The sequence below is a fragment of the Myotis nattereri genome, assembly GCF_964212035.1.
Source record: "Myotis nattereri genome assembly, chromosome: 1".
NCBI lineage: Eukaryota > Metazoa > Chordata > Mammalia > Chiroptera > Vespertilionidae > Myotis > Myotis nattereri.
The window spans coordinates 163,270,088-163,292,355 of record NC_138075.1 but is presented as its reverse complement, the minus strand read 5'-3'; the positions used below and the strand labels follow the sequence as shown (position 1 = coordinate 163,292,355).

Here is a 22,268-nt window from a genome sequence, read left to right as displayed (position 1 = left end):
GCAATCCTGAAATGAACAAAGTAGGTGGGATCTCAACACCAGATATCAAGATGTATTACAAAGCCACTGACAGAAAAATGCAACATGACAGCAAAAGAATTCAGAGTAAGGGTCCTAGCGTCCATAATTGTTCTCAAAACTGCCTGGTACTGGCACAAGAACAGGCATATAGATCAATGGACTAGAATAGAGAGCCCAGAAATCGGCCCGAACCAATATGCTCAATTAATATTTGACAAAGGAGGCAACAACATACAATGGGGTCAAGATAGTCTCTTCAATAAATGGTGTTGGGAAAATTGGACAGATATATGCAAGAAAATGAAACTAGACCACCAACTTACACCATACACAAAAATAAACTCAAAATGGATAAAGGACTTAAATGTACGACAGGAAACCATAAAAATTCTGGTAGAATTCTAAGGCAACAAAATCTCAGACATATGCCGAAGCAATTTCTTCACTGATACAGCTCCTAGGGAACTTGAAACTAAAGAGAAAATGAACAAATGGGACTATATCAAAATAAAAACTTCTGCACAGCAAAAGAAACCATCAACAAAACAACGAGAAAACCCACTGCATGGGGAAATATATTTGCCAATATCATATCTGATAAGGGCCTAATCTCCAAAATTTATAGGGAACTCATACAACTTAACAAAAGGAAGATAAACAATCCAATCAAAAAATGGGCAAAGGATCTAAATAGACACCTTTCAAAAGAGGACATTCAGAAAGCCAGGAGACATATGAAAGCATGCTCAAAGTCACTAATCATCCGAGAGATGTAAATCAAAACAACAATGAGGTACCATCTCACACCTGTCAGACTGGCTATCATCAACAAATCAACAAACGACAAGTGCTGGAGAGGATGTGGAGAAAAAGGAACACTCGTGCACTGCTGGTGGGAATGCAGACTGGTGCAGCCACTATGGAAGACAGTGTGGAATTTCCTCAAAACAACTGAAAATGGAACTCCCTTTTGACCCAGTGATCCCACTTCTAGGAATATATCCCAAGAAACCAGAAACACCAATCAGAAAGGATATATGCGCCCATCATAGCAGCACAATTCACCATAGCTAATATCTGGAAACAGCCTAAGTGCCCATCAGTAGATGAATGGATTAGGAAACTGTGGTACATCTACACGATGGAATACTATGCTGCTGTAAAAAGATGGAACTCTTACCATTTGCAACGGCATGGATGGACCTGGAGAGCATTATGCTAAGTGAAATAAGCCAGTCAATGAAGGAAAAATACCACATGATCTCACTCATTCATGGATAATAGAGACCATTATAAACTTTTGAACAATAGATACAGAGGCAGAGCTGCCTCAAACAGATTGTCAAACTGCGGCGGGAAGGCTGGGGAGGGTTGGGGGGCAGGAGGGAGAGGGGTAAGAGATCAACCGAAGGACTTGTATGCATGCATATAAGCATAACCAATGGACATAAGACACTGGGGGGTAGGGGCGGCTAAAAAAAAAAAAGAAAAAAAATTAAAATCATCCTCCAAATGCAGTCACTGATTAATTTAGGTGGGGAAATCAATCAATAAATATATAAGCTTAATCTGTATAGAGATTTAAAAATAAAAATGAAATAAAGAAATAATTTACAAGACACAGGAACTAAGTACCAAGGTAAGATAAGATGTTCTATGTTCTATGAGTGAAATTGACTAAACAAACAAAATTAATATTTTTGTCTTGTATCATTTCTTATCATTTTCTTTGCATTATGAATTTTAATCTGTTTTAAATAAATGGTTAATATTAAAAATTATAATGCAGAAATTTAGAATCTAAAAATGAACTGTGCTCCAAAGATCAGTTGGCCAATATTAACATCGTGTATCATTTGGAATGCAGAAAAGATATTTCCTAAGAATAAAGTGTATCAATCAGATTTATGTGATAAAACTATTTTTTAAACAAACACTATCTACTATATCATAGGATGACATGAGATGCATATAGAGAGAAAAACATTCACCTAATATTTCTACAGACAGATAAGTATATAGATATCACTGGTTTCACATTACAACATTGTAAATTATTATTCACACATGTGATTGCTTTCATTGAATGCAATAGATCATCTGCATTTCAAAGTGACACAACCAAAATGATCAGTCAGCATAGAAGTGAATTTAACTATGTTTTTCACTAATTTTAGTTTCATGGCAGTAAATTTTCATTTTTTTTTAAATAGGTGATTTTATGCAGGGCAGCCATTGCCTGGAGGGCAAATGCTCCCCTGTCCATTGAACTACTTGAAGTTGATCCACCAAAGGCTTGTGAGGTTCGAATTAAGGTAAATATAAATGATACTTTTTGCAGGTATGCATGTGGATATTTGTGTTTACAATAATTTTACAATTTTAGAAGAACAAGTGTCATTTTTTTTGCAAGATTAATCAATATTAAAACATTTATTCATAAAATTATTACAATAGCAAATTAAATATGTAAATAGTGAAAAGGCATTTGATAAATTTTAACAATCACAACTACTACTGAAATAAACAGAAGTGGCTGAGCATGATAAATTCTATTATCAAAGCCGACAATCAAACATTATAATAAATGTAAAATAGTAAGCAATCTCATTAAATCCAGAAAAAAAATGGGGATGTCTTCAAGTATCATTTGTTTTCAAGATTATTTTGGTGATTTTAGTGTATGCAAAAATAGAAGAAAATAAAAGGAGTGGTTTAAATTTGGAAATGTTGAACAAGTTATCTTTATTATAGATTATATAATCATATGACTAGAACACCTAAGAAAATATAGTAATATATATTTTTTAAATGATTGGAATTAAGAAGAAAATTTGTGTTTTGTTTTTTTTTTTTTTTTAATCTTTAGAAACCACATGTGTCATTTTCTATTTAAAAATAATTAAGGGTCTCTCTGATTTACATGTAGATCTGTATTAACATGTATAATAGTGAGATTATTTCATTTTGTTAAAGTGGCAATATAATAAATGCTGAAATGTCTTTTAATGTTTTAGATGCACTTTTTTTAATACTTTAAAAGTCAACACAGGTAATTATTGACCAAAAAACTTCTTGGGTTTTTCACAATTATAAAGTTATTCCAAATGCTGTTATATAATAGGGCAGACATTCTTCTCAGTCATGGCTGAGAAAACAAGGGTACCCTGCCCTGACCCAGCTCCTACTTATAGAAATCTGTGGAACCCCATCAAGCATATCAACATATGCATAATCAGTGTCCCAGAAGGAGAAAAGGGGGCCTAGAAAATTAAAAAATTAATTGCTGAAAACATTTCCAAATATGCTGAAACATGAACCTACATATCTGAGAAGCCCAATGAACTTCAAGTAGGATAAACACAGAGATCTACAATATCATAGACATATCAAGCCAAATTCTGTGTTCAAAGACAAAGTTTTAAAAGAAGCCAGAGAAAAATGACACATCATATACGAGAGAACCCCAATAAAATTAATATAAGAAGCAATGAAATCCAGAGGGTGGAGAGATAACATATTCAAAGTGCTTGAAGAAAAAACTGTCAACCAAAAATCCAGCAAAACTATCTTTCAAAAATGAAGGTGATTTTCTCTATATCCTCGCCAACACTTGTTGTTTGTGGAAAACAGTATGGAAGTTCCTCAAAAAATTAAAGATGGAACTGCCTTATGATCCAGCAATTCCACTTGTCCTTTTGGATATTAGCTACAAGTCATGCAACAGGTTGCCAGGATCAGGATAGGAAACATAACATGTTTTAACTTTTTCTATTGAGGATGGGAGGAGGGCATTAAGAGCAATGCAAAAGAGAAGCATATATACCTTGATACCCAGGAGTCCCCTCTATATATTTAAGTATAGGTATCAAAATAGACCATAAATTTTGGGTTGTCTATTTCATCACATCCCATAGAACACATAGCTCTTCCTGGCAAAGAGCTAGAAAATACTTCAATGATAATGTTAAATTCACTGTGATGTTAAAGAGGCCTAAATAAAATTATAAAGACAGAGGCAAACTAAGTGTTTTGGTCTGCTTTCTGAAATAGCTATACTGCAAGAGTGCAGTCAATAACATATCAAATATATAGTCAAGGTTTTAAAGAATATATTCTGTTGCTAGTTTGGGAAATATTGCATTTTTCTGAAAGATCCAATTTTATGACAAAGCATTTTATCTCCAATCATTTAATCACCTTTCAGATTCTATCTTCTGGGATCTGTGGTACCGATCTGCACATCCTAGAAGGGAGAAACAAAGTACCTCTTCCTGCAGTTTTGGGCCATGAGGGAGCTGGAATCATAGAGAGTGTTGGAGAAGGTGTAACCTCTGTGAAACCAGGTAATTGGACAAGATATGGTGCCAATCCAGTAAATTCTCCTTTCCTATCTCACTCCCTGACATTTCCCCAAACCACCTGAGAGAGCCAAACTCATCACACAGTAACAAAAATATTTAAATGCATTCACACACATATATAAAAAATAGTCAGCCTAAGATTCAGAATCTTTAAAATGGGTGTTTATCTGAAAAAACTCAAATAAAAAGAAATTTTCTCCACTCATTTCCATAGAGATTATCTCTAGTCTACCCATCTCAAATTAAACTAAAAGCTGCAAATATATACAAGATATTGGAATATCATCAGATTAAAATTATGTATGGTTAAAATTTTTTTCTAGATACACACACATATCACATATGATAATCCTTTAACTTGTCTGTAGCATCTATAAAAGTTTCATCAAGAATTTGCAATTACTTCTTCAACATTGGATACAATTCGTGTTCCAAACACTTTGGATAATGCTTTACAATATCACATTTTCCAACCACAAAGATGTCATAGATATTTTATACCTATTTTATGTATGAGAAAATGTAAGCTTTGGCCAGCTAATCATCTCATTAAGTTGATTTAGCTACTTAATGGCAGAGCTAGCATTGAAATACAGGTTGTCTTACCTCAAATTCTGCGCTCTTAATAATATATCTCATAATTAGTACTAATTCTATCATTAACACTACAGTATTAATTCATTCTTTCAACAAATATTTACTAAGTGCCTACTGAGTGTAACACTCTGCTATGCTCCTGGCATAGAACACTAATAAAAGTGGACAGGCCTTATACCACACATCCTTAGACTTAGGTCTCTATTGCCTTTGAGCCTCAATGTTATTAGAGAAAAATCTTCAATTTTTATTTTGTATTTTAAAGGTCTATTTGCAAACTCGGAAGGTTGAACACAGGTTCAAGTTGCCTTTGTTGGGGTTGCTCTGCTGAGCCAGGACACTTTGTGAGATTGGGGTCTGGCCACTGACCGTGGGGTGCAATGCCGCTTCTTGGGGTGTCTGAGGAGTGCTGAGCACCCTGGGGAAGTCCAGAGCGGAGCTCTGTGCAGACTGTGGAAGCTGACTGCGTGCTCCCTTTAGATCTGGGTATATACCCAGATGGCTTTCATCCACTTTGAGTAGTTATCCGAAGAAGCCTATGACTTCTTACCTTCGATTTTCTGAAAAACAGCTAGCATATATAAAGCTCAGAACCCAGATGCAAAAAATTCAGAACTACCATATTTTTCTGTGTATAAGATGCCCCCATGTATAAGATGCCCCCCAGTTTTCCAACTCAAAATTAAGAAATCAATATTTTAAACATAAAACAGAACACATTTTTATTTAGTAATTGCCACAGGTAATGTTTACATACCAGTATTATATTATACAGTATATCACTTTATTCAGCCTCTGTTGCATCACTGCTCTCTTCTTCATCACTATTAGTTCCAGACATATCAATTTCTTTGAATTCTATTGTATCACTGCTGTCTTTTGAGTCACTGTCTATATATGTGAGATCATCCTCATAAACTGGTGGCATTTTCTGAGCTAACTTTGTTTGTGTTCTCATGGCCAACCCTTCTCTCCTCATGAAACTGAAGCAGCATTTTGCCTTTTCTGTAAAATCAACAATGTTCATTTCACTTGCAAACATTCTTGCCTGACATTGAATAAGCTTGTCTGACACACATAAGACACTCTGGCACTGCTCCACAATCCAAGTCTTAAGCCTCTGCTCCAAGTTTGCCCATTTTGCTGGTTTTCCTCTTAAGGCCTTCTTTTTTTTTTTTTTTTTGCATCTTAAGTTGTTCTTCCTGTTTTCTCCACTGTCCTATCAGACACTCAGTGGGAGGAGGTCCAAATTGTCTCTCTGCAGCTCTATTTCCATGCTCTTTTGCATAGCTGATTACATTCAGTTTGAATTTTGCAGAGTAAGACAATTGCTTACTGCTATTTATCTTTTTATTGTTTGACATCTTCATGGGCTTGGAATGCTCTAGTCCCTGCTGCATCTGTGCACTCTCCACCTCCAGTTACAGTATCAGCTGATGTCAATAACAATAAGGCTCATGATTGGAGAAAGCCTGTTTCACAAAGTATGAGCAGCTATGCACCAGCATAGCTCCCTCCTCGGCTGACTTCCATGTATAAGATGTCCCTGAATTTTCAGTGTAATGATTTTAGAAAAAAAATAGCATCTTATACATGTGCAACAGTGACAGAGTTGAGTAGTTGCTTCAGAGGCTGTAATTTGCAAAGCCTAAAATGTTTACCACCTGACCCTTTACAAAACAAGTTTGCCAACCCATGATCACAGTATAGTGTAGTATGACAAGCATATTAATATGTTGGGATAGGTTTTTAACTGATTGAAAGGTTCTTGTTTTAGAATCTTTGCCACCATTGTCTTAAAAGGAAAGAGGTCAAATCACAGAAGAAGGTAAACAAACTGTTGCCCCAGCGTTTTAGCAAGAAAAATAATCTTGTTCCAAATTATGTTGTATGATAAAAGAGTTTCACTTAGTGTGGATGAGATTCTCTTCAATTATTTCCTATGACTTAGTAAGAGAATCTTAAGAGTTTTCCAGTTAGCACATATCACAAAAACCTTTCCATCTTTTACCACTTGCTTATCCTCTTAAGAGTCAGCAAGTTTTCAAAATTCACATTACCTTTTGGAGCAAAATAATTCATCTTTCATCATCAGTTTATAAGAATAGGATAACCCAAAATTTATATGTATCTTAATATTATGCAAACTTTTTAGGAATTCTGGATCCAAATCTCCAGAAAAATTTTGAGGATTTCTGTTGTTTGTGGATAGAAAATAAGTAAAAAGTCATTACTTGTTCTATACTGAACTTGACAAAAGTATGTACTGAAGATAAAAATATAACTTAAGAGGAAGATTAAGATTTAAATATTTGAAGTTAGGCATTTTCAAACAATTTTCCCCTGGGGTTATGAATACAGGACAAAGTTGGCTATTAGTTAAACAGATACCATGGGGAGAGTGGTTGGGGAAGAAGAGGTGTGCGAGTGTCTATCGCAGCTTTCCTCAATGGGGTTTCCGGGAGAGGTTAAGTCCTAATTCCCTGTGGCATTTAGAATGGTACTGATTATGTACCATACTTAGGAGAATGGAAAAAAATCATCCAAGTCATATACTGTGTTCTATGCTTCAGAGGAGCCCAAGGAGCACATGGGAGTCAGTGTTTGTAATATAGGATGGGTGAGGTTGAGAAATGAGTTATGTAAACATCTTTGCAAATACTTTTTTCTGTGCTCTTTTATCATTCAACTACGTAAACTATTTTATACAGAACACGTTCAAGTCATATCTTCCCAGTTACATTAGGAAGTTCAGGAAGTTCAAGGATTTACAATTTAATGGTGGGGAGGGGGGGGGGTGTGAAAAGCGCTAGAGCAAAACCATTTTATGATAACATCAAATTTTATTTAGTTTTCTTTGTTTCTAAAAGAATGTCATTGTTGATGCTTTAAATATTAAGATAATCTGAGTCCTCGCCTTGCTTAGTAAATTTCAGTACATGTTGAAGACTGGTATGCATATGCCAAATGCCTTGCAGTTTAACAGTATGCCCAAATTTTCTATTATAAAGAATAAGAAATTATGTCACTGGCCACTCATCTAAAGCCTTACTTTTTAGACTTAGGTTGACCTAACAGTAATTGCTGTAGGAGCTAAAAGAAGAGTGCTAGGGGAAAAGATGCTGAAGAAATGAAAATGGTGTTTATGCTTTTCTGAGCATATGCTGTTCAGAGAAAAAGAGATTGCTATACATCTTTTCATTAGAGCACTAGTATTAGGCTTGAAATAATTTGATGGCAGGAGAGGGTTGTGTGATAATTTTACTTCTGATGTTTAAAGGATATTATGTGAAGATTCAGCCTACTGTAATCATGTAAATTTTGCTGTTGCTTTTTGGCTAAAATGCCCTTCTTGAAAATGCCATTTTAAAAAAACAAGGTGTATTTTTTTATAGTTGCTATGAATGTGTGTATTTAAATTTCTGAATTAAAATATAAGTTGATTTAAAGTAAAAATAAATTAAAAAGGTCTAATTTGCATTAAAATTGATTTGTTTCCAATCCAAAGTGAAATAATTAACTTAAGTAATAATTATCATTAAAACAAATTGATAACATGCACTATAAATAATTTCCTATCAGTAAATATAATGCTTACTAGAGGCCCAGTGAACAAAATTCATGCACTGGGGTGAGGGAGGTCCCTCAGCCCAGCCTGTACCCTCTCCAATCTGGGATCCCTCTCACAATCCAGGACTGCTGACTCCCAACCGCTCGCCTGACTGCCTGTCTGATTGCCCCCTAACCACTCCCCTGCCAGCCTGATTGACGCCTAACTGCTCCCCTACTGGCCTGATCTCCCCCAACTGCCCTCCCGTGCCAGCCATCTTGTGACAACATGGGGGCAGCCATCTTGTGATGACGTGGGAGTGGTCATCTTGTGACACAAGGGCACTGGGGTCAATTTGCATATTACCTCTTTATTATATAGGACTAGAGGCCCAGTGCACAAAAATTTGTGCACTCGGGGTGGGGGGGTCCCTCAGCCCAGCCTGTGCCCTCTCGCAGTCTGGGACCCCTCGGGAGATAACAACCTGCTGGCTTAGGCCTGCTCCCGGGTGGCAGAGGGCAGGCCCAATCCCTAGGTGAAGCCCCTGGTCGGGCTCAGAGCAGGGCCGATTGGGGAGATGGGGCACCGCCCCCTGTCATGCACAGAGCAGGGCAGATTGGGAGGTTGTGATGCCACCCTCAGTCACACTCAGGGTAGGGCCGATTGGGGGGTTGGGGCACCACCCCCTGTCACACTCAAGGCAGAGTCGATGGGGAGGTTGTGGCGCCACCCCCTGTCACGCACAGAGCAGGGCCCAACAGGGGGTTGAGGAGCTCCCCCCTGTCATGCACAGAGCAGGGCCCATCAGAGGGTTGAGGAGCTCCCCCCTGCCACTCACAGAGTAGGGCCGATAGGGGAGTTGGCACACTGCCCCCTGTCACACACAGAGCAGGGCCGATCAGGGGGTTGGGGCGCCACCCTCTATCACCCACAGAGCAGGGCCAATCAGGGGGTTTGGGCGCTGCCCCCTGTCACGCTGATCCCAGTGCTGGGAGGCATATTACCCTTTTACTATATAGAATAGAGGCCTGGTGCACAGGTGGGGGCCGGCTGGTTTGCCCTGAAGGGTGTCCTGGATCAGGGTGGGGGTCCCCACTGGGGTGCCTGGCCAGCCTGGATGAGGGGCTGATGGCTGTTTGCAGCTGGTCACACACCCTTCAGGTTGGGGGTCCCCACTGGGGTGCCTGGCCAGTCTGGGTGAGGGGCTGAGGGCTGTTTTCAGGCTGGGACTGAAGCTCCCAACTGCTCCTTTTTTCTTTTCTTTTTTTTTTATTCTGGGCCAGCTTTAGCTCTGAGGCTCCAGCTCTTAGGCCTCCGCTCCTGAAAGCAGGTATCTGGTTTGTTTCCGTTCTCGAAACTCTGTATCAACTCCAGCTCTGAGATCCCAGCCGGTTGAAAGCTGGTTTCTGGGGTTTTGTATATGTGCTGCCGAAGCGAGCACCTGGGGTTTTGTTTAGCTTCTATATTCGTTACAATGTTTCAAACTGCAAGCTCAGAGGCTGGCAGTGGCAGGCGGGGAACGTTGGAGTCCTCCGTCAGTGAAGCAAGCAAGCCTCATGTTAGTTTCAAGCTGCCTGGCTGCCAGCCGCCATCTTGGCTGACAGTTAATTTGCATATTTCCCTGATTAGCCAATGGGAAGGGTAGCGGTTGTATGCCAATTACCATGTTTCTCTTTTATTAGTGTAGATTGCATTCCATGCCTCTGCCCAAGATTCTCACTTTGTTTGTTCTTTTTTCTTTAGGAGATAAAGTCTTAATGATACCTCTTCCAGAGTGCAGAGAATGCTGTTTTTGTTTGCACCCCAAGGGCAACGTATGTGTGAAGGAAGAGTTAGTTTCAATTTTTCTGACTTCATTTCATCCAATTTGTTTTCATTGGGATAGGTATTGACTGGGAACTAAAATCCTGTATTTTTATGTCACACAGTATTCTTTCTCCAACTGGATTAATGTTAGATGGAACCAGCAGGTTTACCTGCAAAGCACAGAAGATTCATCATCTTTTTGGCACTAGCACCTTCACTGAATATACTGTTGTGCATGAAATTGCAGTGGTAAAAATTGATGATGCTTCTCCAATGAATAAAGTCTGTATCATTAGCTGTGAGGTGCCTACGGGCTTTGGAGCCGTGTTTAACACTGCAAAGGTAAGAATGTACTTTTGTGCTGTTTTCAGTGACTTTACCTACATCCTGGGAGCCATTCAATCAGAGAGCTTCTTCCATTAGAGATAAACCAAAGTGGCTTTTTTCTAATAGAAATTTATCTTCTGGGTTTGTAGGTTACTCCTGGTTCCACCTGTGTTGTCTTTGGACTTGGAGGAATTGGTTCAGCCATAGTCATGGCATGCAAAGCCTCTGGTGCTTGTAGGATCATTGGGGTTGACATCAACGAGAAGAAATTTCCCAGGGCAAGAGCATTAGGAGTCACAGATTTTCTCAACCCTCGGAACCTCAAGAAGCCTGTTCAGCAGGTGGTAGTTGAAATGACAGGCTTTGGTGCTGACTTTGCCTTTGAGGCCATCGGACTCATTGATACCATGGTAAGTGGTTTTGGGGCACAGTGAGGGGAAGTCGCTTGCCAAGATGTGGGTACATATTAAATTAACTTTATGAAGACATGAAATTACTATAATTTTTAACTATTTTTGAGTCCACCTTATGAGCCTTGCACCAAGATATTTATACACTTTATCCCCTTTAATCTTCATATCATTTTATGAATTAAGTACTAATCCCCAGTTTCAAGATTTAAAAACGTAATTGTGATTAAGTTAAAGCAACTTGCCTAAGATCTCAAGGGGAGGGGTTGGAGGGGGATACCACATTCTATTCTATTCTATTCTATTCTATTCTATTCTATTCTATTCTATTCTATTCTATTCTATTCTATTCTATTCTTTTCTTTTCTTTTCTTTTCTATTCTATTCTATTCTATTCTATTCTATTCTATTCTATTCTATTCTATTTTTTCTTTTTCCCTCATACAGCACCCCTGAAAATATGTTTTAGGATTGTGAGTCAAAAGAGGTATGATTTCAGGGTACTGAGATGCTAATCAATCTACTGCTGAAATTAGGTTGCAGCTTTGGAGTCATGCCGTCGGAGCTATGGAGTCTGTGTGATTATGGGAATAGCCCCCAGCCGTGAACAACTCTCCTTTGATCCACTGTTGATTAACTCTGGGAGAACCCTGAAAGGCAGCTTTTTGGGAGGTAGGTCTTTGATGCCACATCACCTTTTCCAGAAACCTGGTCACCCTGCATTGTCCTTGGCAAGAAACGAAGGAATGAAAAGGTAGGAAAAATATACCACTATGAAAGGAAATAGGAGACATGTTAAAATAGAAAGGCACACTTATGTCTTCCTCACAGGTATTTATTACCTGTGGGAGAAAAAAACAGATTAACATTTTGATATTATTAAGATATAGAATAATCATATTGCAGCATACTCATTGGCACTCAGACATTCCATAATTGGTGGAGAGTCATTGTGTCTCTGAGTGGCTCCCCAGCACAGGATTAGACTAGAAGAAAATCTCAGTGTATTGAACCCCAATTCTCACCATACAATCACCCTAATTTTTTATTCAAGAACAAAACAAACAACTCTATTGTGGCATATTTGAATTTCTTTTTCCCAAAAACATCACCTCCAAACCCCTGTCTGGGCATGCTTTACACCCACAGATGCTTCCAGACTAGCACTGACCAAGAGAGTTTTCTGCAATGGTAAAAATGTCCGAGAGCTGGACTGTCCAATAAAAGAGGCACAAGCCATATATAACTATTGAACATCTTATGTGTGGAAACCAGAAAACTGACTTTTCATTATATTTAATTTTAATGAGTTTACATTTAAATAGCCACATATGGCTAGTGGCTACTTTATGAGATAGTACAGTTGCGATAGCTTGCTCTCTGACTTTTGCTAGCATGCTCAAATAAGATTAATTTGGCATAAACTTAAAAACAAGGGCGTTGCTGTCAGAATACTCACCAGACCTGTTCCTTAGCAAGTTATTTAAGCTCATTAATTGCCAGTACTATTTCCTGGAAAGTAGAGTAAATAATAGTTTTGTTCTTACATAATATAGAGACAATGAAATGAGAAGATGCAGATAAAGCACTTGGCAAGAGAAACTGACACATAATAGGTACAGAATTAACATTAGATTGTAGCAGTAACAACGATTACTGTAGCTTATGAGGAGGAAGGCACATATGTTGCAAAAGATAACTGGAGGCCTTTTTGCTATCCTAAAATATCTGGGTGCTCTTCCTTTTCTTCATTGACTTAGCTTTGCATGAGTTGATTGAACGTAAATAAAACTGAATTCATACCTAGATGTCAAATACTGGAAAAAACTTTGCCATTGACCAACCTCTTATATAAAAGCTTGTTTTCCCAGAAACTCTATATGTCTGAATTTTCCTATTTGAATAAATACTCAATTTAAAAATTGAACTATTTCAAAAGAGATTAGGCTGGTGCTTGGAATGGTGAAGCATAATTGACACTGATCATTTTTTTTCAGTGCTAGTTGTCCTTGGCTTCATTGGAGAAATGTATTTCCATTCCTAACACTCCTCATTATGTATCTGCCATGTCTCCTTCCTTCCTCATTAAATACAAATACACCAAGGAAAATCACCCTAATGAAACTCTCATTCAGATGGAGAAATCTGTGATGGCTTTGTCCTTCCACTTCCATGCGGACACATTTCTAAGTTTCTCAAAGTCCTACATACCAATTGCCTAATACTCACATATTTTAGTACAAATTTCCCTATTAAGAAACATAAAATATCTGCAGCCAGGACTCTGATAAAGAGTACCAACTATCTTTTTAAAAAAAGAAAAAAGAAAAGAAAAGAAAAGAAGAAACTCAACTTTTTTGTGGTGCTTTATTTTTAAACCATCTATATATATAAAAGCCTAAGCAACCATCCGACCGTGCGACCGTCTGACCGATAGCTATGATGTGCAATGACCACCAGGGGGCAGACACTCAATGCAAGAGCTGCTGAGCTTCTCGGGTGATGCACCTGGAACCACAGAGGAGGAAGCCCAATTCCAGGGTGCATCACCTGAGAACTGCCCTCTCGCAATCTGGGACCTCTCAGAGGATGTCGGAGAGCTGGTTTTGGCCTGATCTCCACAAGCCAGGCTAAAGGACCACACTGGTGCATGAATCCATGCACCTGGCCTCTAGTATCTTATAAAAACATAATGTTGTATAAACAGGACTCTGCTAGCAATATAAAAACCTGGGTTCTGGGTTCAGCTTCCCCACTTTCAGGATGTGAATCAGAGTTTTAAAACAGGATTTGATTTCATCAGACATGGTAAGATGACAGACACAGGGACAATTGCCTTGAAAGAAGAGTTTATTGCTCAGAGTTCCCAAGAGAAGGGGTCATGCCATACCATATAGGTCCTTATGGGGAAGCACCAGGGCTAGACAGGAGACAAGAAGAGCTGAGGGAAAGCATGGGCCAGAGACTTACTGTGTTTTTCATGAGAAGGAACGGGCAAGATGAGTAGGAAAGCTAAGCAAGTTTCAACAGGTTCTAGGCTATAGGAATGGTCCTCAGTTATCTGGTAACTGGTCCTAGGATGATTTAGGGCAGAGGAATAGTATCCCAAAATGTTGGAGACTGATAAAAAGAGAGAAATCAGGAATAGGGACTCAAGACTGTTTGGTTTGCATATCAAAAGCATGCTAAAGCAGTCTGTTCACTACCTCTAGAAATCAGTAAACCCTGGGAAAGGCAGTCTCTCTCCAAGTCTAGAAGGCCCCAAGATATCAAAGCATCATAAAATATAGAAAATTAAAAAATAATAAATACAATCAGTGAAAAATACTTAACATCTCTAAACCTCAGTCCCCTCAAAGTTATAAAAATGGGGAAAATAATACCAGCATCTTCTACTAAACTATTCTCCAACACACCACTGAAGAAGTAGAAAAATTTATTTTTGAGGTTGAAATGTTAAGGTTTTTTTTTTTTTTTACATATCTTTATTGATTTCAGAGAGGAATGAAGAGGGAGAGAGAGATACAAACATCAATGATGAGAGACAATCATTGATTGGCTGCCTCCTGAACATGCCTCCTATACCAGGCACCGAGCCTACAACCCTGGCATGTGCCCTTTACCAGAATCAAACACGGGACCCTTCAGTCTGCAGGCCAATGCTCTATCCACTGAGCCAAACCAGCTAGGGCTGAAATGTTAAGTTTTGAAGGAGATATATCTGGAGCCACAGGTAGAGGGAGAATATGGTAACTAAAACCAAATCAGTTGGAAGGTAAGCTGTTTTAAGAAGAAATCCTTAATGCCCTGAAGGCAAAGGAACACTATGGTTTGATGGTCTGTGACCATGACAGTGTCAGGTCACTCCAACAGTTCATCCCAGCCCTGACACTGTTCACCTACAATGCTGGGGTGTCATGGTACTCCTAAGTGATAGCAGAATTTTGCAATGGGATAAATTACCTTACTTCTGAAGATTAGGAAGAGGGTCAAGAGTGAAATGGATTACTGACTCCCATGAATGCTTTTGCCAATTTTACACATAATAAATTCATTTGATTCTTTAATTAGTTTAGTATTTTTTAGGTTTCTTTATTGTTGTCCTTCTTTTCTACAGAGTACAAAAGCAGAGATTGCATTCCTAAACTTGTAACTGACTACCTGCAAAAAAAAATCAACATAGATCCACTTATAACGCATACATTCCATTTTGAAAGAATAAACAATGCATTTGAAGTGTTCCAGGATGAAAATGAAAATTGGTGAGTCTGTGCGCGCGCACGCACGTGTGTGTGTGTGTGTGTGTGTGTGTGTGTGTGTGTGTGTTGTGTGTCTGTGTAAGATGTATCTGTATGAGATATCTTATACATGTAACACATCCAAAATTTTATGAAAAATGAGGTCTCAGATCAAGTATAGAAGAGGGGGGCATGGAAAATGGTTTAGAAAATGGCAATGAAATAGTGTTAAGTCAGTGTGAAGAGCGCTAAACATTTTACTCAGTCACTGTGTGATCTAAACAGCTACCTTTGCCCATGATATTGTCCTTATCTAAAAATGGGGATAATGATACCTCTTCTTGTTATTGGACGGGCTCTGCACCTGGGTGGGTCTGCCTAGGGCCACCTGAAGTGTGTGGGTTCTTGACTTCGTGCAGGAAACATTTCACCAGTCGAGTCCAGGTGGCTTTTGAGAGCATGTTTAATAAATCTGGGACAATGATATGAAAGAAGGGTTTGATGTAGAAGAAGTAACAGGAGACAGCTGGGTGACAGAAGGGAGCTCACTGGGAAGTCAGAGACAAAGGGGGCCCTGGAGACAGATTCAGAGAGTAAGCCTGGGACAAACTGCCACTGCTCACTGCTCCCTTGGCTACAAGACTCATAGGGTCCTTTGGAGTTTAGGAGATGCATGCCTGTGAAGGAAGAAGTTGGGGAAGGGAAAAATGTGAGTAGGCGTGCTCCCAGGAGGGAGAGCACACCCTAGATCCCTTGTCTTGAGACTTTTTAAAAAATCTTTCCTTGGCTGGCTGGAATCTTAGGGGAGGTCTCAACAGAGGGTCTTAACAGAATATTCATTAGCTTTTTAGGTGTGTCCTTCAATATGTTCATTCATTAAAATGTGTGTATAAAGGGGCCAGGATTATTTTCTGTTTTGGTTTTATTTTTAAAGAATATTATTGAAGAGGGACTGGGCTGAAGCAGGTCTGTCCCAGGACAGTCTGTACTACATAAACCATTTGCCCCAAAGTGTCCTTGGATAGGGAAGATAAAACCTTGTGATTTATTAGCCGGCTGTAAACTGCTCAAGTGGTTTGGCCTTGTGTAATTATTTTGTCGCAGTTTCCCTTTATTCCACTTGTCAAGGAATTCCCCTAGCTTCTTACTATCCTGCCTCATTCCCCTCTTAGATACTTCTATCCCTGAAATCTTTTCGGATTGATGAGGGAGGACAGTCCATTTTCAGTAACTGCTTCCTGCTGACAAGGGTCATAGTCCCTGTGTATGTAAGGTGAGAATGTCTCTCCCTGCCTGACCTAGTGGGGGGGGGCAAGGGGATGGAATCTGGGACCAGAAGAGAGAGGTCATTAGCTAATCCTTCTAAAGTAGGGATAAGCTGGAGTTCCTGAAGTGTCATCATCCAAGAGGTGACAAATTTGACAAGAAGGTTAGTGGAGTGGGGGACAATTCTTTGAAAGCCCAGTCACCACCATATCTGTATCAGGATTTTGGTTTTTTGAAGAGGAGCTTGAAGTTCTCAATGGGTTCAAAAGAGTAGGTCTCAGGTTATGGTTCCTGTGGGGATTCACAAGAAACAGGTTTAATTTGAGATAAGTGAACCCAACTGGCTATCCCTGTGAGCTTTATTGCAGTTGGGTTGCTTAGTAGAACCTGATATGGACCTTAGCACCTGGATTAGCATTAAGTACAATGCCTGAAATATGTGAGTTGCTCAGTAAAAATTTGTGTTTAAATGAGTGATTAATGAGTCAAGGTCCCTAACACAAATGCATTTAGAACTGCATGTATCTAGGGTACCTGCCAATATACAATGTAAATGTACATTATTCTTCATGATAGAGCCCTGTTTCACAGCTATTAAAAGTGAGGGTATAACACCATAGGAGATGAGGAACAAAACTAAGAAGCTAATGTTTAAAGTGATGGCCCTCACGTAGCCATTCACAACTGAAAAGTAGAGAGAGGGGGCTATGGTAATTCTTCTGTCCCCACCAGACAAGCTCATGGCCAGCTGAAGGGTGATTAAAAGTCACAGAATGAAATGCACGCTGTAACTGTGGATTCTCATGAGATGACTTCTCAAGGGTACATAATTCTCTCTTGCCTTGTCATCTTTGCCTCTTATTACTAAAAATCAAATACCATGTTTAGTGACTACACACTAAACTTGATTCAGAAACATTTTCTGGTGCCTTGAGGGGAGATTAATATAGAGATAACAAATGGGATTGGTAGATAAGTTTGTCTCTTAAAATGCTCATGCTACAATTATTTTGTGCTGCCCACATTTATGCAGGCAAGTCAGTCATTTCAATGTTTGAATTTCTGTGTTTCAGTATCCGCTGTGTCCTCTTGTTTTGAGATTTCCAGATGATAAAATGGAGCGTGAATTTCCTCAGCAATGCTGTTTGCTTCCTTTTTCACTACCTTGATGACTCCATTGCAATATATATAACCCAAAATTGGAAAGAGAGCACTTCTGGAATTTTAAGAAATAAAACTGTTATAATAAACTATTTTGAAACTGGTGTTTGCATTTCAGCCTAAAGCTTAAAGAGAAAAAACAGGGATATCTTAGTGATGGAATGCATCTTCTGCCCATCCTAACGATTTCACTTTAAATGTATTATGTGATGGATATGCTTCATTAGACAGCTTGCATATTTTGAAAACTGATTTAAAGCATGAACCCTTCTCCACTACTCTATGTGTTGCTGAGTTGGCCTGTTATGAAAAGCACATCTACCAATAGTCTGCCTTCTTGGGCAAATAGTGGGAAGAGGGGTGACTAATTCTTTGAATCTGAGCTTGACATACGTTGGGCATTGTTTTTCTAGTTGGAGATGAGGGGGCTGTTAACAGTGGTTCAAAAATGGTAAAACTCCTTGACACTCAGTCTTGCCTGCCTTTCTCAAACAAAAATGATATACGAACAAATAAAACAGAAACAGACTCCTAAGTGCAGAGAACAAACTGAGGGTTGCCAGACAGGAGCAGAGTAGGAGGACTGGTGAAAAGGGGGAAGGAATTAAGTGCAAATTGGTAGGTACAAAATAGTCATAGGAATCTTTTCTATTTCTTCTCAATATGTTGTTCTCATGTGGAGGGCCTACAGTTTGGGGGTGCAACTAAGCCTTTTCCATTCCCTTTCTCTGCTCCATTTCCCCAGCCCATGACTGAATAGAGAAATCTGGTCATTGATTAGCAACATGATTTGGTCCCAAATTGGCTGCAGTTTGGGTGTGCCAATTCCATCAACCAAAAACCATGGAATAAAGAAACAGTGGTTGGCAGGATTCGGGTAAAAAATCACCATGCAATATCTTTAACAATAGTATAGTTACAAGGATAATGAAGAGGTGGTTGTTTGGCTCTGCCTTTGGCTAGAGACTAAATTATATGAAAAGCATTCTAGGGAACCCCTAGAAATGTAAATAATATGCAACAAACATCCTTTTAAGCATATGTCTGAGCTAACAAGAAAGTAGGGAAAACTCCAGGGGAGCAGGAAAACCAAATGAGAAATGAGCAGCAAAGTTACATCTGACCTGATGATTTTTGCTGATCCAATAAACTGTGGGTTGGGTATTAAAGGCAAAGCAAGAAATATGCAGCTTGGACCTGGTACAAGGTGGGGAGCTGGAATGAAGACTCATGCATACCCCACATCTTCCAAGAGCTGCAACCTCAAGTAAATCAGAGGGACTAGTAAATGTTCCACCCACCAGAAAAAAAAGACCATAATGTCTTTTCACAGCCTTGGAGAGGGGAAAAATTCTTATTGTGTTTTGTGAAAACAGATGTGCTTGCAGATGAATTAAATTTGAATTTATTTTGACTGCCAGGAAATTTTACTGTGATAGTTCTAAGTACGTCACATTCTAGGTCTCTGGAATAAACATATTTTTTCAGTTTGTGAATCAGAAGCTCAATCAATTTAAAATAAGCCAGAAAAAGACAATTTTTTTAATGGAGTAGAAAAAGCAGGATAAAGAAAGAAAAAAAAACTCACTATGATAAGAATAATTCTAAAAATATTAGCAATCAAAATACTGTAGACAGATTAAACTCACTAGTACAAAAAAAAGAACTGCAAAAAAATATTAAACTTTAGTCAGAAGATTTATTGTTAGTAGTAACATCCTATATAATAAAACCCTAATATGCAAATCAATCTAATGACGGAACTACTGGTCTCTATGATGTGCACTGACCACCAGGGGGCAGATGCTCAATGCAGGAGCTGCCCCCTGGTGGTCAGTGCGCTCCCACAGGGGGAGCGCTGATCAGCCAGAAGCCGGGCTCATGGCTGGCAAGCTCAGTGGCCGTGGCGGGAGCCTCTTCCGCCTCCGCAGCAGTGCTAAGGACTCCTTGGGGGATGTTCTCCTGCTGGCTTAGGGGAGCGGGCCTAAGCTGGCAGGCAGACATCCCCCAAGGGATCCCGGACTGCGAGAGGGTGCAGGTCTGGCTGAGGGACTCCACCCCCCTGCCCCCAGTGCACGAATGTCATGCACTGGGCCTCTAGTAGTTAAAATATTAGAAGATACTATTAAGTAAATGTATTACATTTATTATGAAACAGGAGTTCTACCATGAATGAGATACAAGTACAAAGGGAGCCTGATTGCTGGAACAGGAATGATTGAAGACAAACAAAACCATATCAAAGAAACACAGCAGCCAGCAGGATGTGGTTCCCACTGGCCAAATTTAGGACAATTCAGGCATCCAAAGTAATAAGAGTAATGTCTTTCACTGATTACAACACGTTGAATTTTTTTAATGATTTTATAGAGGACTTCTACTTCTGGGAAGATGGAGTAGACAAATTCCCTAATCCTTCCACTAAATATAATAAAGCCCCTGGATATTTTACATAGAACAAACACAAGGAAATTCTTAAAGGTGTAGAGAAGGCAGAAAGACTAGAGACTTGGAGACCAAGGAAGGGTACAGGTGTGTGTTTCCTGGGTCTTCTTTAAGCCTCATATATCCCGGAGTTGGAGTGAAGAGACCAGAAACCTTGAAATAGCAAAATGCACAGACAAAAAGAAGGCCCAGCAAAAAGCCTGTTCTCTAGACAAAGAACTGAGAAAGGGCAGCCTAGCTAGGCAGAAAGCTTTTAGATAATAACTGCTCTACTCCCTCCAAACATCAAAGGTAAAAAAAACAACAACAACAACAACATGACCCCTCCTGTACCCATGGAGCAAAGACTAAGTAAGGTGCTTATACTTTCACCCTCCCCTGACGGTAAAAAGGCACCAAACCCTACCCACTACCCACTCACTAGGATGCGATCAGAAAAGACAAAGAGATAGTCTGGGAATTTCAACCACATCCAGGAGTAATAGGCAACCACCTCAAAGTGTCCGTGGGGAGCTTGGATTTTTATGCACACGCAGCAATAAAGAGGTGATCCCTCCCACTCCTTCCTGAGATGGTGTTGGAGAAGGCTGGTGGTGTCCTTGAGGCCATATGCTAACGAGGCACTTTCCAACCAAGGAGGTGTCAGAGGAGGCCTGGGGGAGAGCCGGAATGCTCATCTCCACCCAGAGGTAAGACTGAGCAGTCTCCTCTTGGGGAGTTAATGAAGGCTGATTCATAGCCCCACCTGAGTGTAAAAGACTGACCTGACAATGATGAGGCAGCCTCCCCTTGCTCTGCCAGAGCCAGCTGGCTTGTCAGAGAGGTCTGAGGAAAGAGAGTCAGCTAAGTGGGGGCTTCTCAGACTCAAAACAAATACCAAATTTGGACTTCAAAACTATCCCTTCAAAGAAGTCCAGATTGAATTAGCTCAGTCTATGGAGCAATTTAGGCCCTAGGGCATTGGGGAAAGAGTAAAGCAGTCATCTAGCAACTCCTAGAGCTCATGGGATGAGCATGGTCAGGGAAACAGCCAGATGGAGCCATACCAGAACCACTGTCATCTCATGGTGATAAGCAGTTCACCGTGGCTGTGCCCTCTGAGGAGCAACATCAGAGACTTCACACAGGGGAGGGGAAACAGACTCTTCTAGAATATTTCAGCTAGTTACTAAAAATTAAACAAATGCAACCCAGGTGTAGGATTTTTAATTCTCTAAAAGGAGCCCAGCTGGTGTGGGTCAGTGGTTGATCTCTGAACCAAGAGGTCACAGTTCACTTCCCGGTCAGGACACATGCCCAAGTTGCAGGCTCGATTCCCAATTGGGGGCATGTAGGAGGCAGCCAATCAATGCTTCTCTCTCATCATTGATGTTTCTATCTCTCATTCTCCTTTCTTCTCTGAAATCAATAAAAAATATTTTTAAAAGTAAAAAGGAATAGACGAAATTAATTTTAATATTGTTTTATCAAACCAGAAATATACAAAAATGTTATCAATTCAACACATAATTTAAAAATTTTAAGTATTGATTATTTTAATTACACTTACAGCACATCTTAATGTGGACTAGCCGTAGTCACGTCTTCAATAGCCACACGTGGCTAGTGGCTACCACATGGACAGTACACTTCTATAGTTTCTGTATTCTCAACATGCATTATTTGAAATTACAATTAAAATGCATTCTTATATTCTTTTCATAACTAAAAAATTAATAAGAAGAATATAAATTGAAAAGCAAAATGGTGTATGCTGTTCAATCTGAAAATAATTTTTTTTTAAAACTGTCTTTTATTCACTGAGAAAAGTTTAGGAAGGCCAGAGGTGCCTGGATAGTGGAAATGAGCACTATTACCCCTTTTTCTGAAAGAACAATGGGCTGCCTTGTCTTGTGTGACCTTTCCCCTCAGGGAAGTATTAACATAGCAACAGTGAGCAGAGGATCCCTTCTCTGCATAGAGACTCCTGCCCAAATGACAGGCTGCTAAAAGCCAGACTCTACCAAAGTCTTTTTTTAATGAGATATTATTGACATATAACATTATATTAGTTTCAGGTGTACAACATAACGATTCTATATAT

At 39.4% G+C, this 22,268-nt stretch overlaps 1 protein-coding gene across 1 annotated transcript; it reads left to right on the top strand.

Moving 5' to 3' along the window:
* Window positions 1-84: 84 nt before the first annotated feature.
* Window positions 85-17,677, top strand: LOC308532339 (alcohol dehydrogenase 1-like; the record flags this gene model as incomplete). The annotated part of the gene is made up of 9 exons (XM_081109743.1): window positions 85-105; window positions 2,235-2,336; window positions 4,229-4,367; window positions 10,276-10,363; window positions 10,461-10,680; window positions 10,815-11,075; window positions 11,612-11,747; window positions 15,193-15,337; window positions 17,653-17,677. 9 exons carry the CDS (start codon window positions 85-87, stop codon window positions 17,675-17,677), a joined length of 1,137 nt encoding a protein of 378 aa, XP_080965869.1.
* Window positions 17,678-22,268: the final 4,591 nt, after the last annotated feature.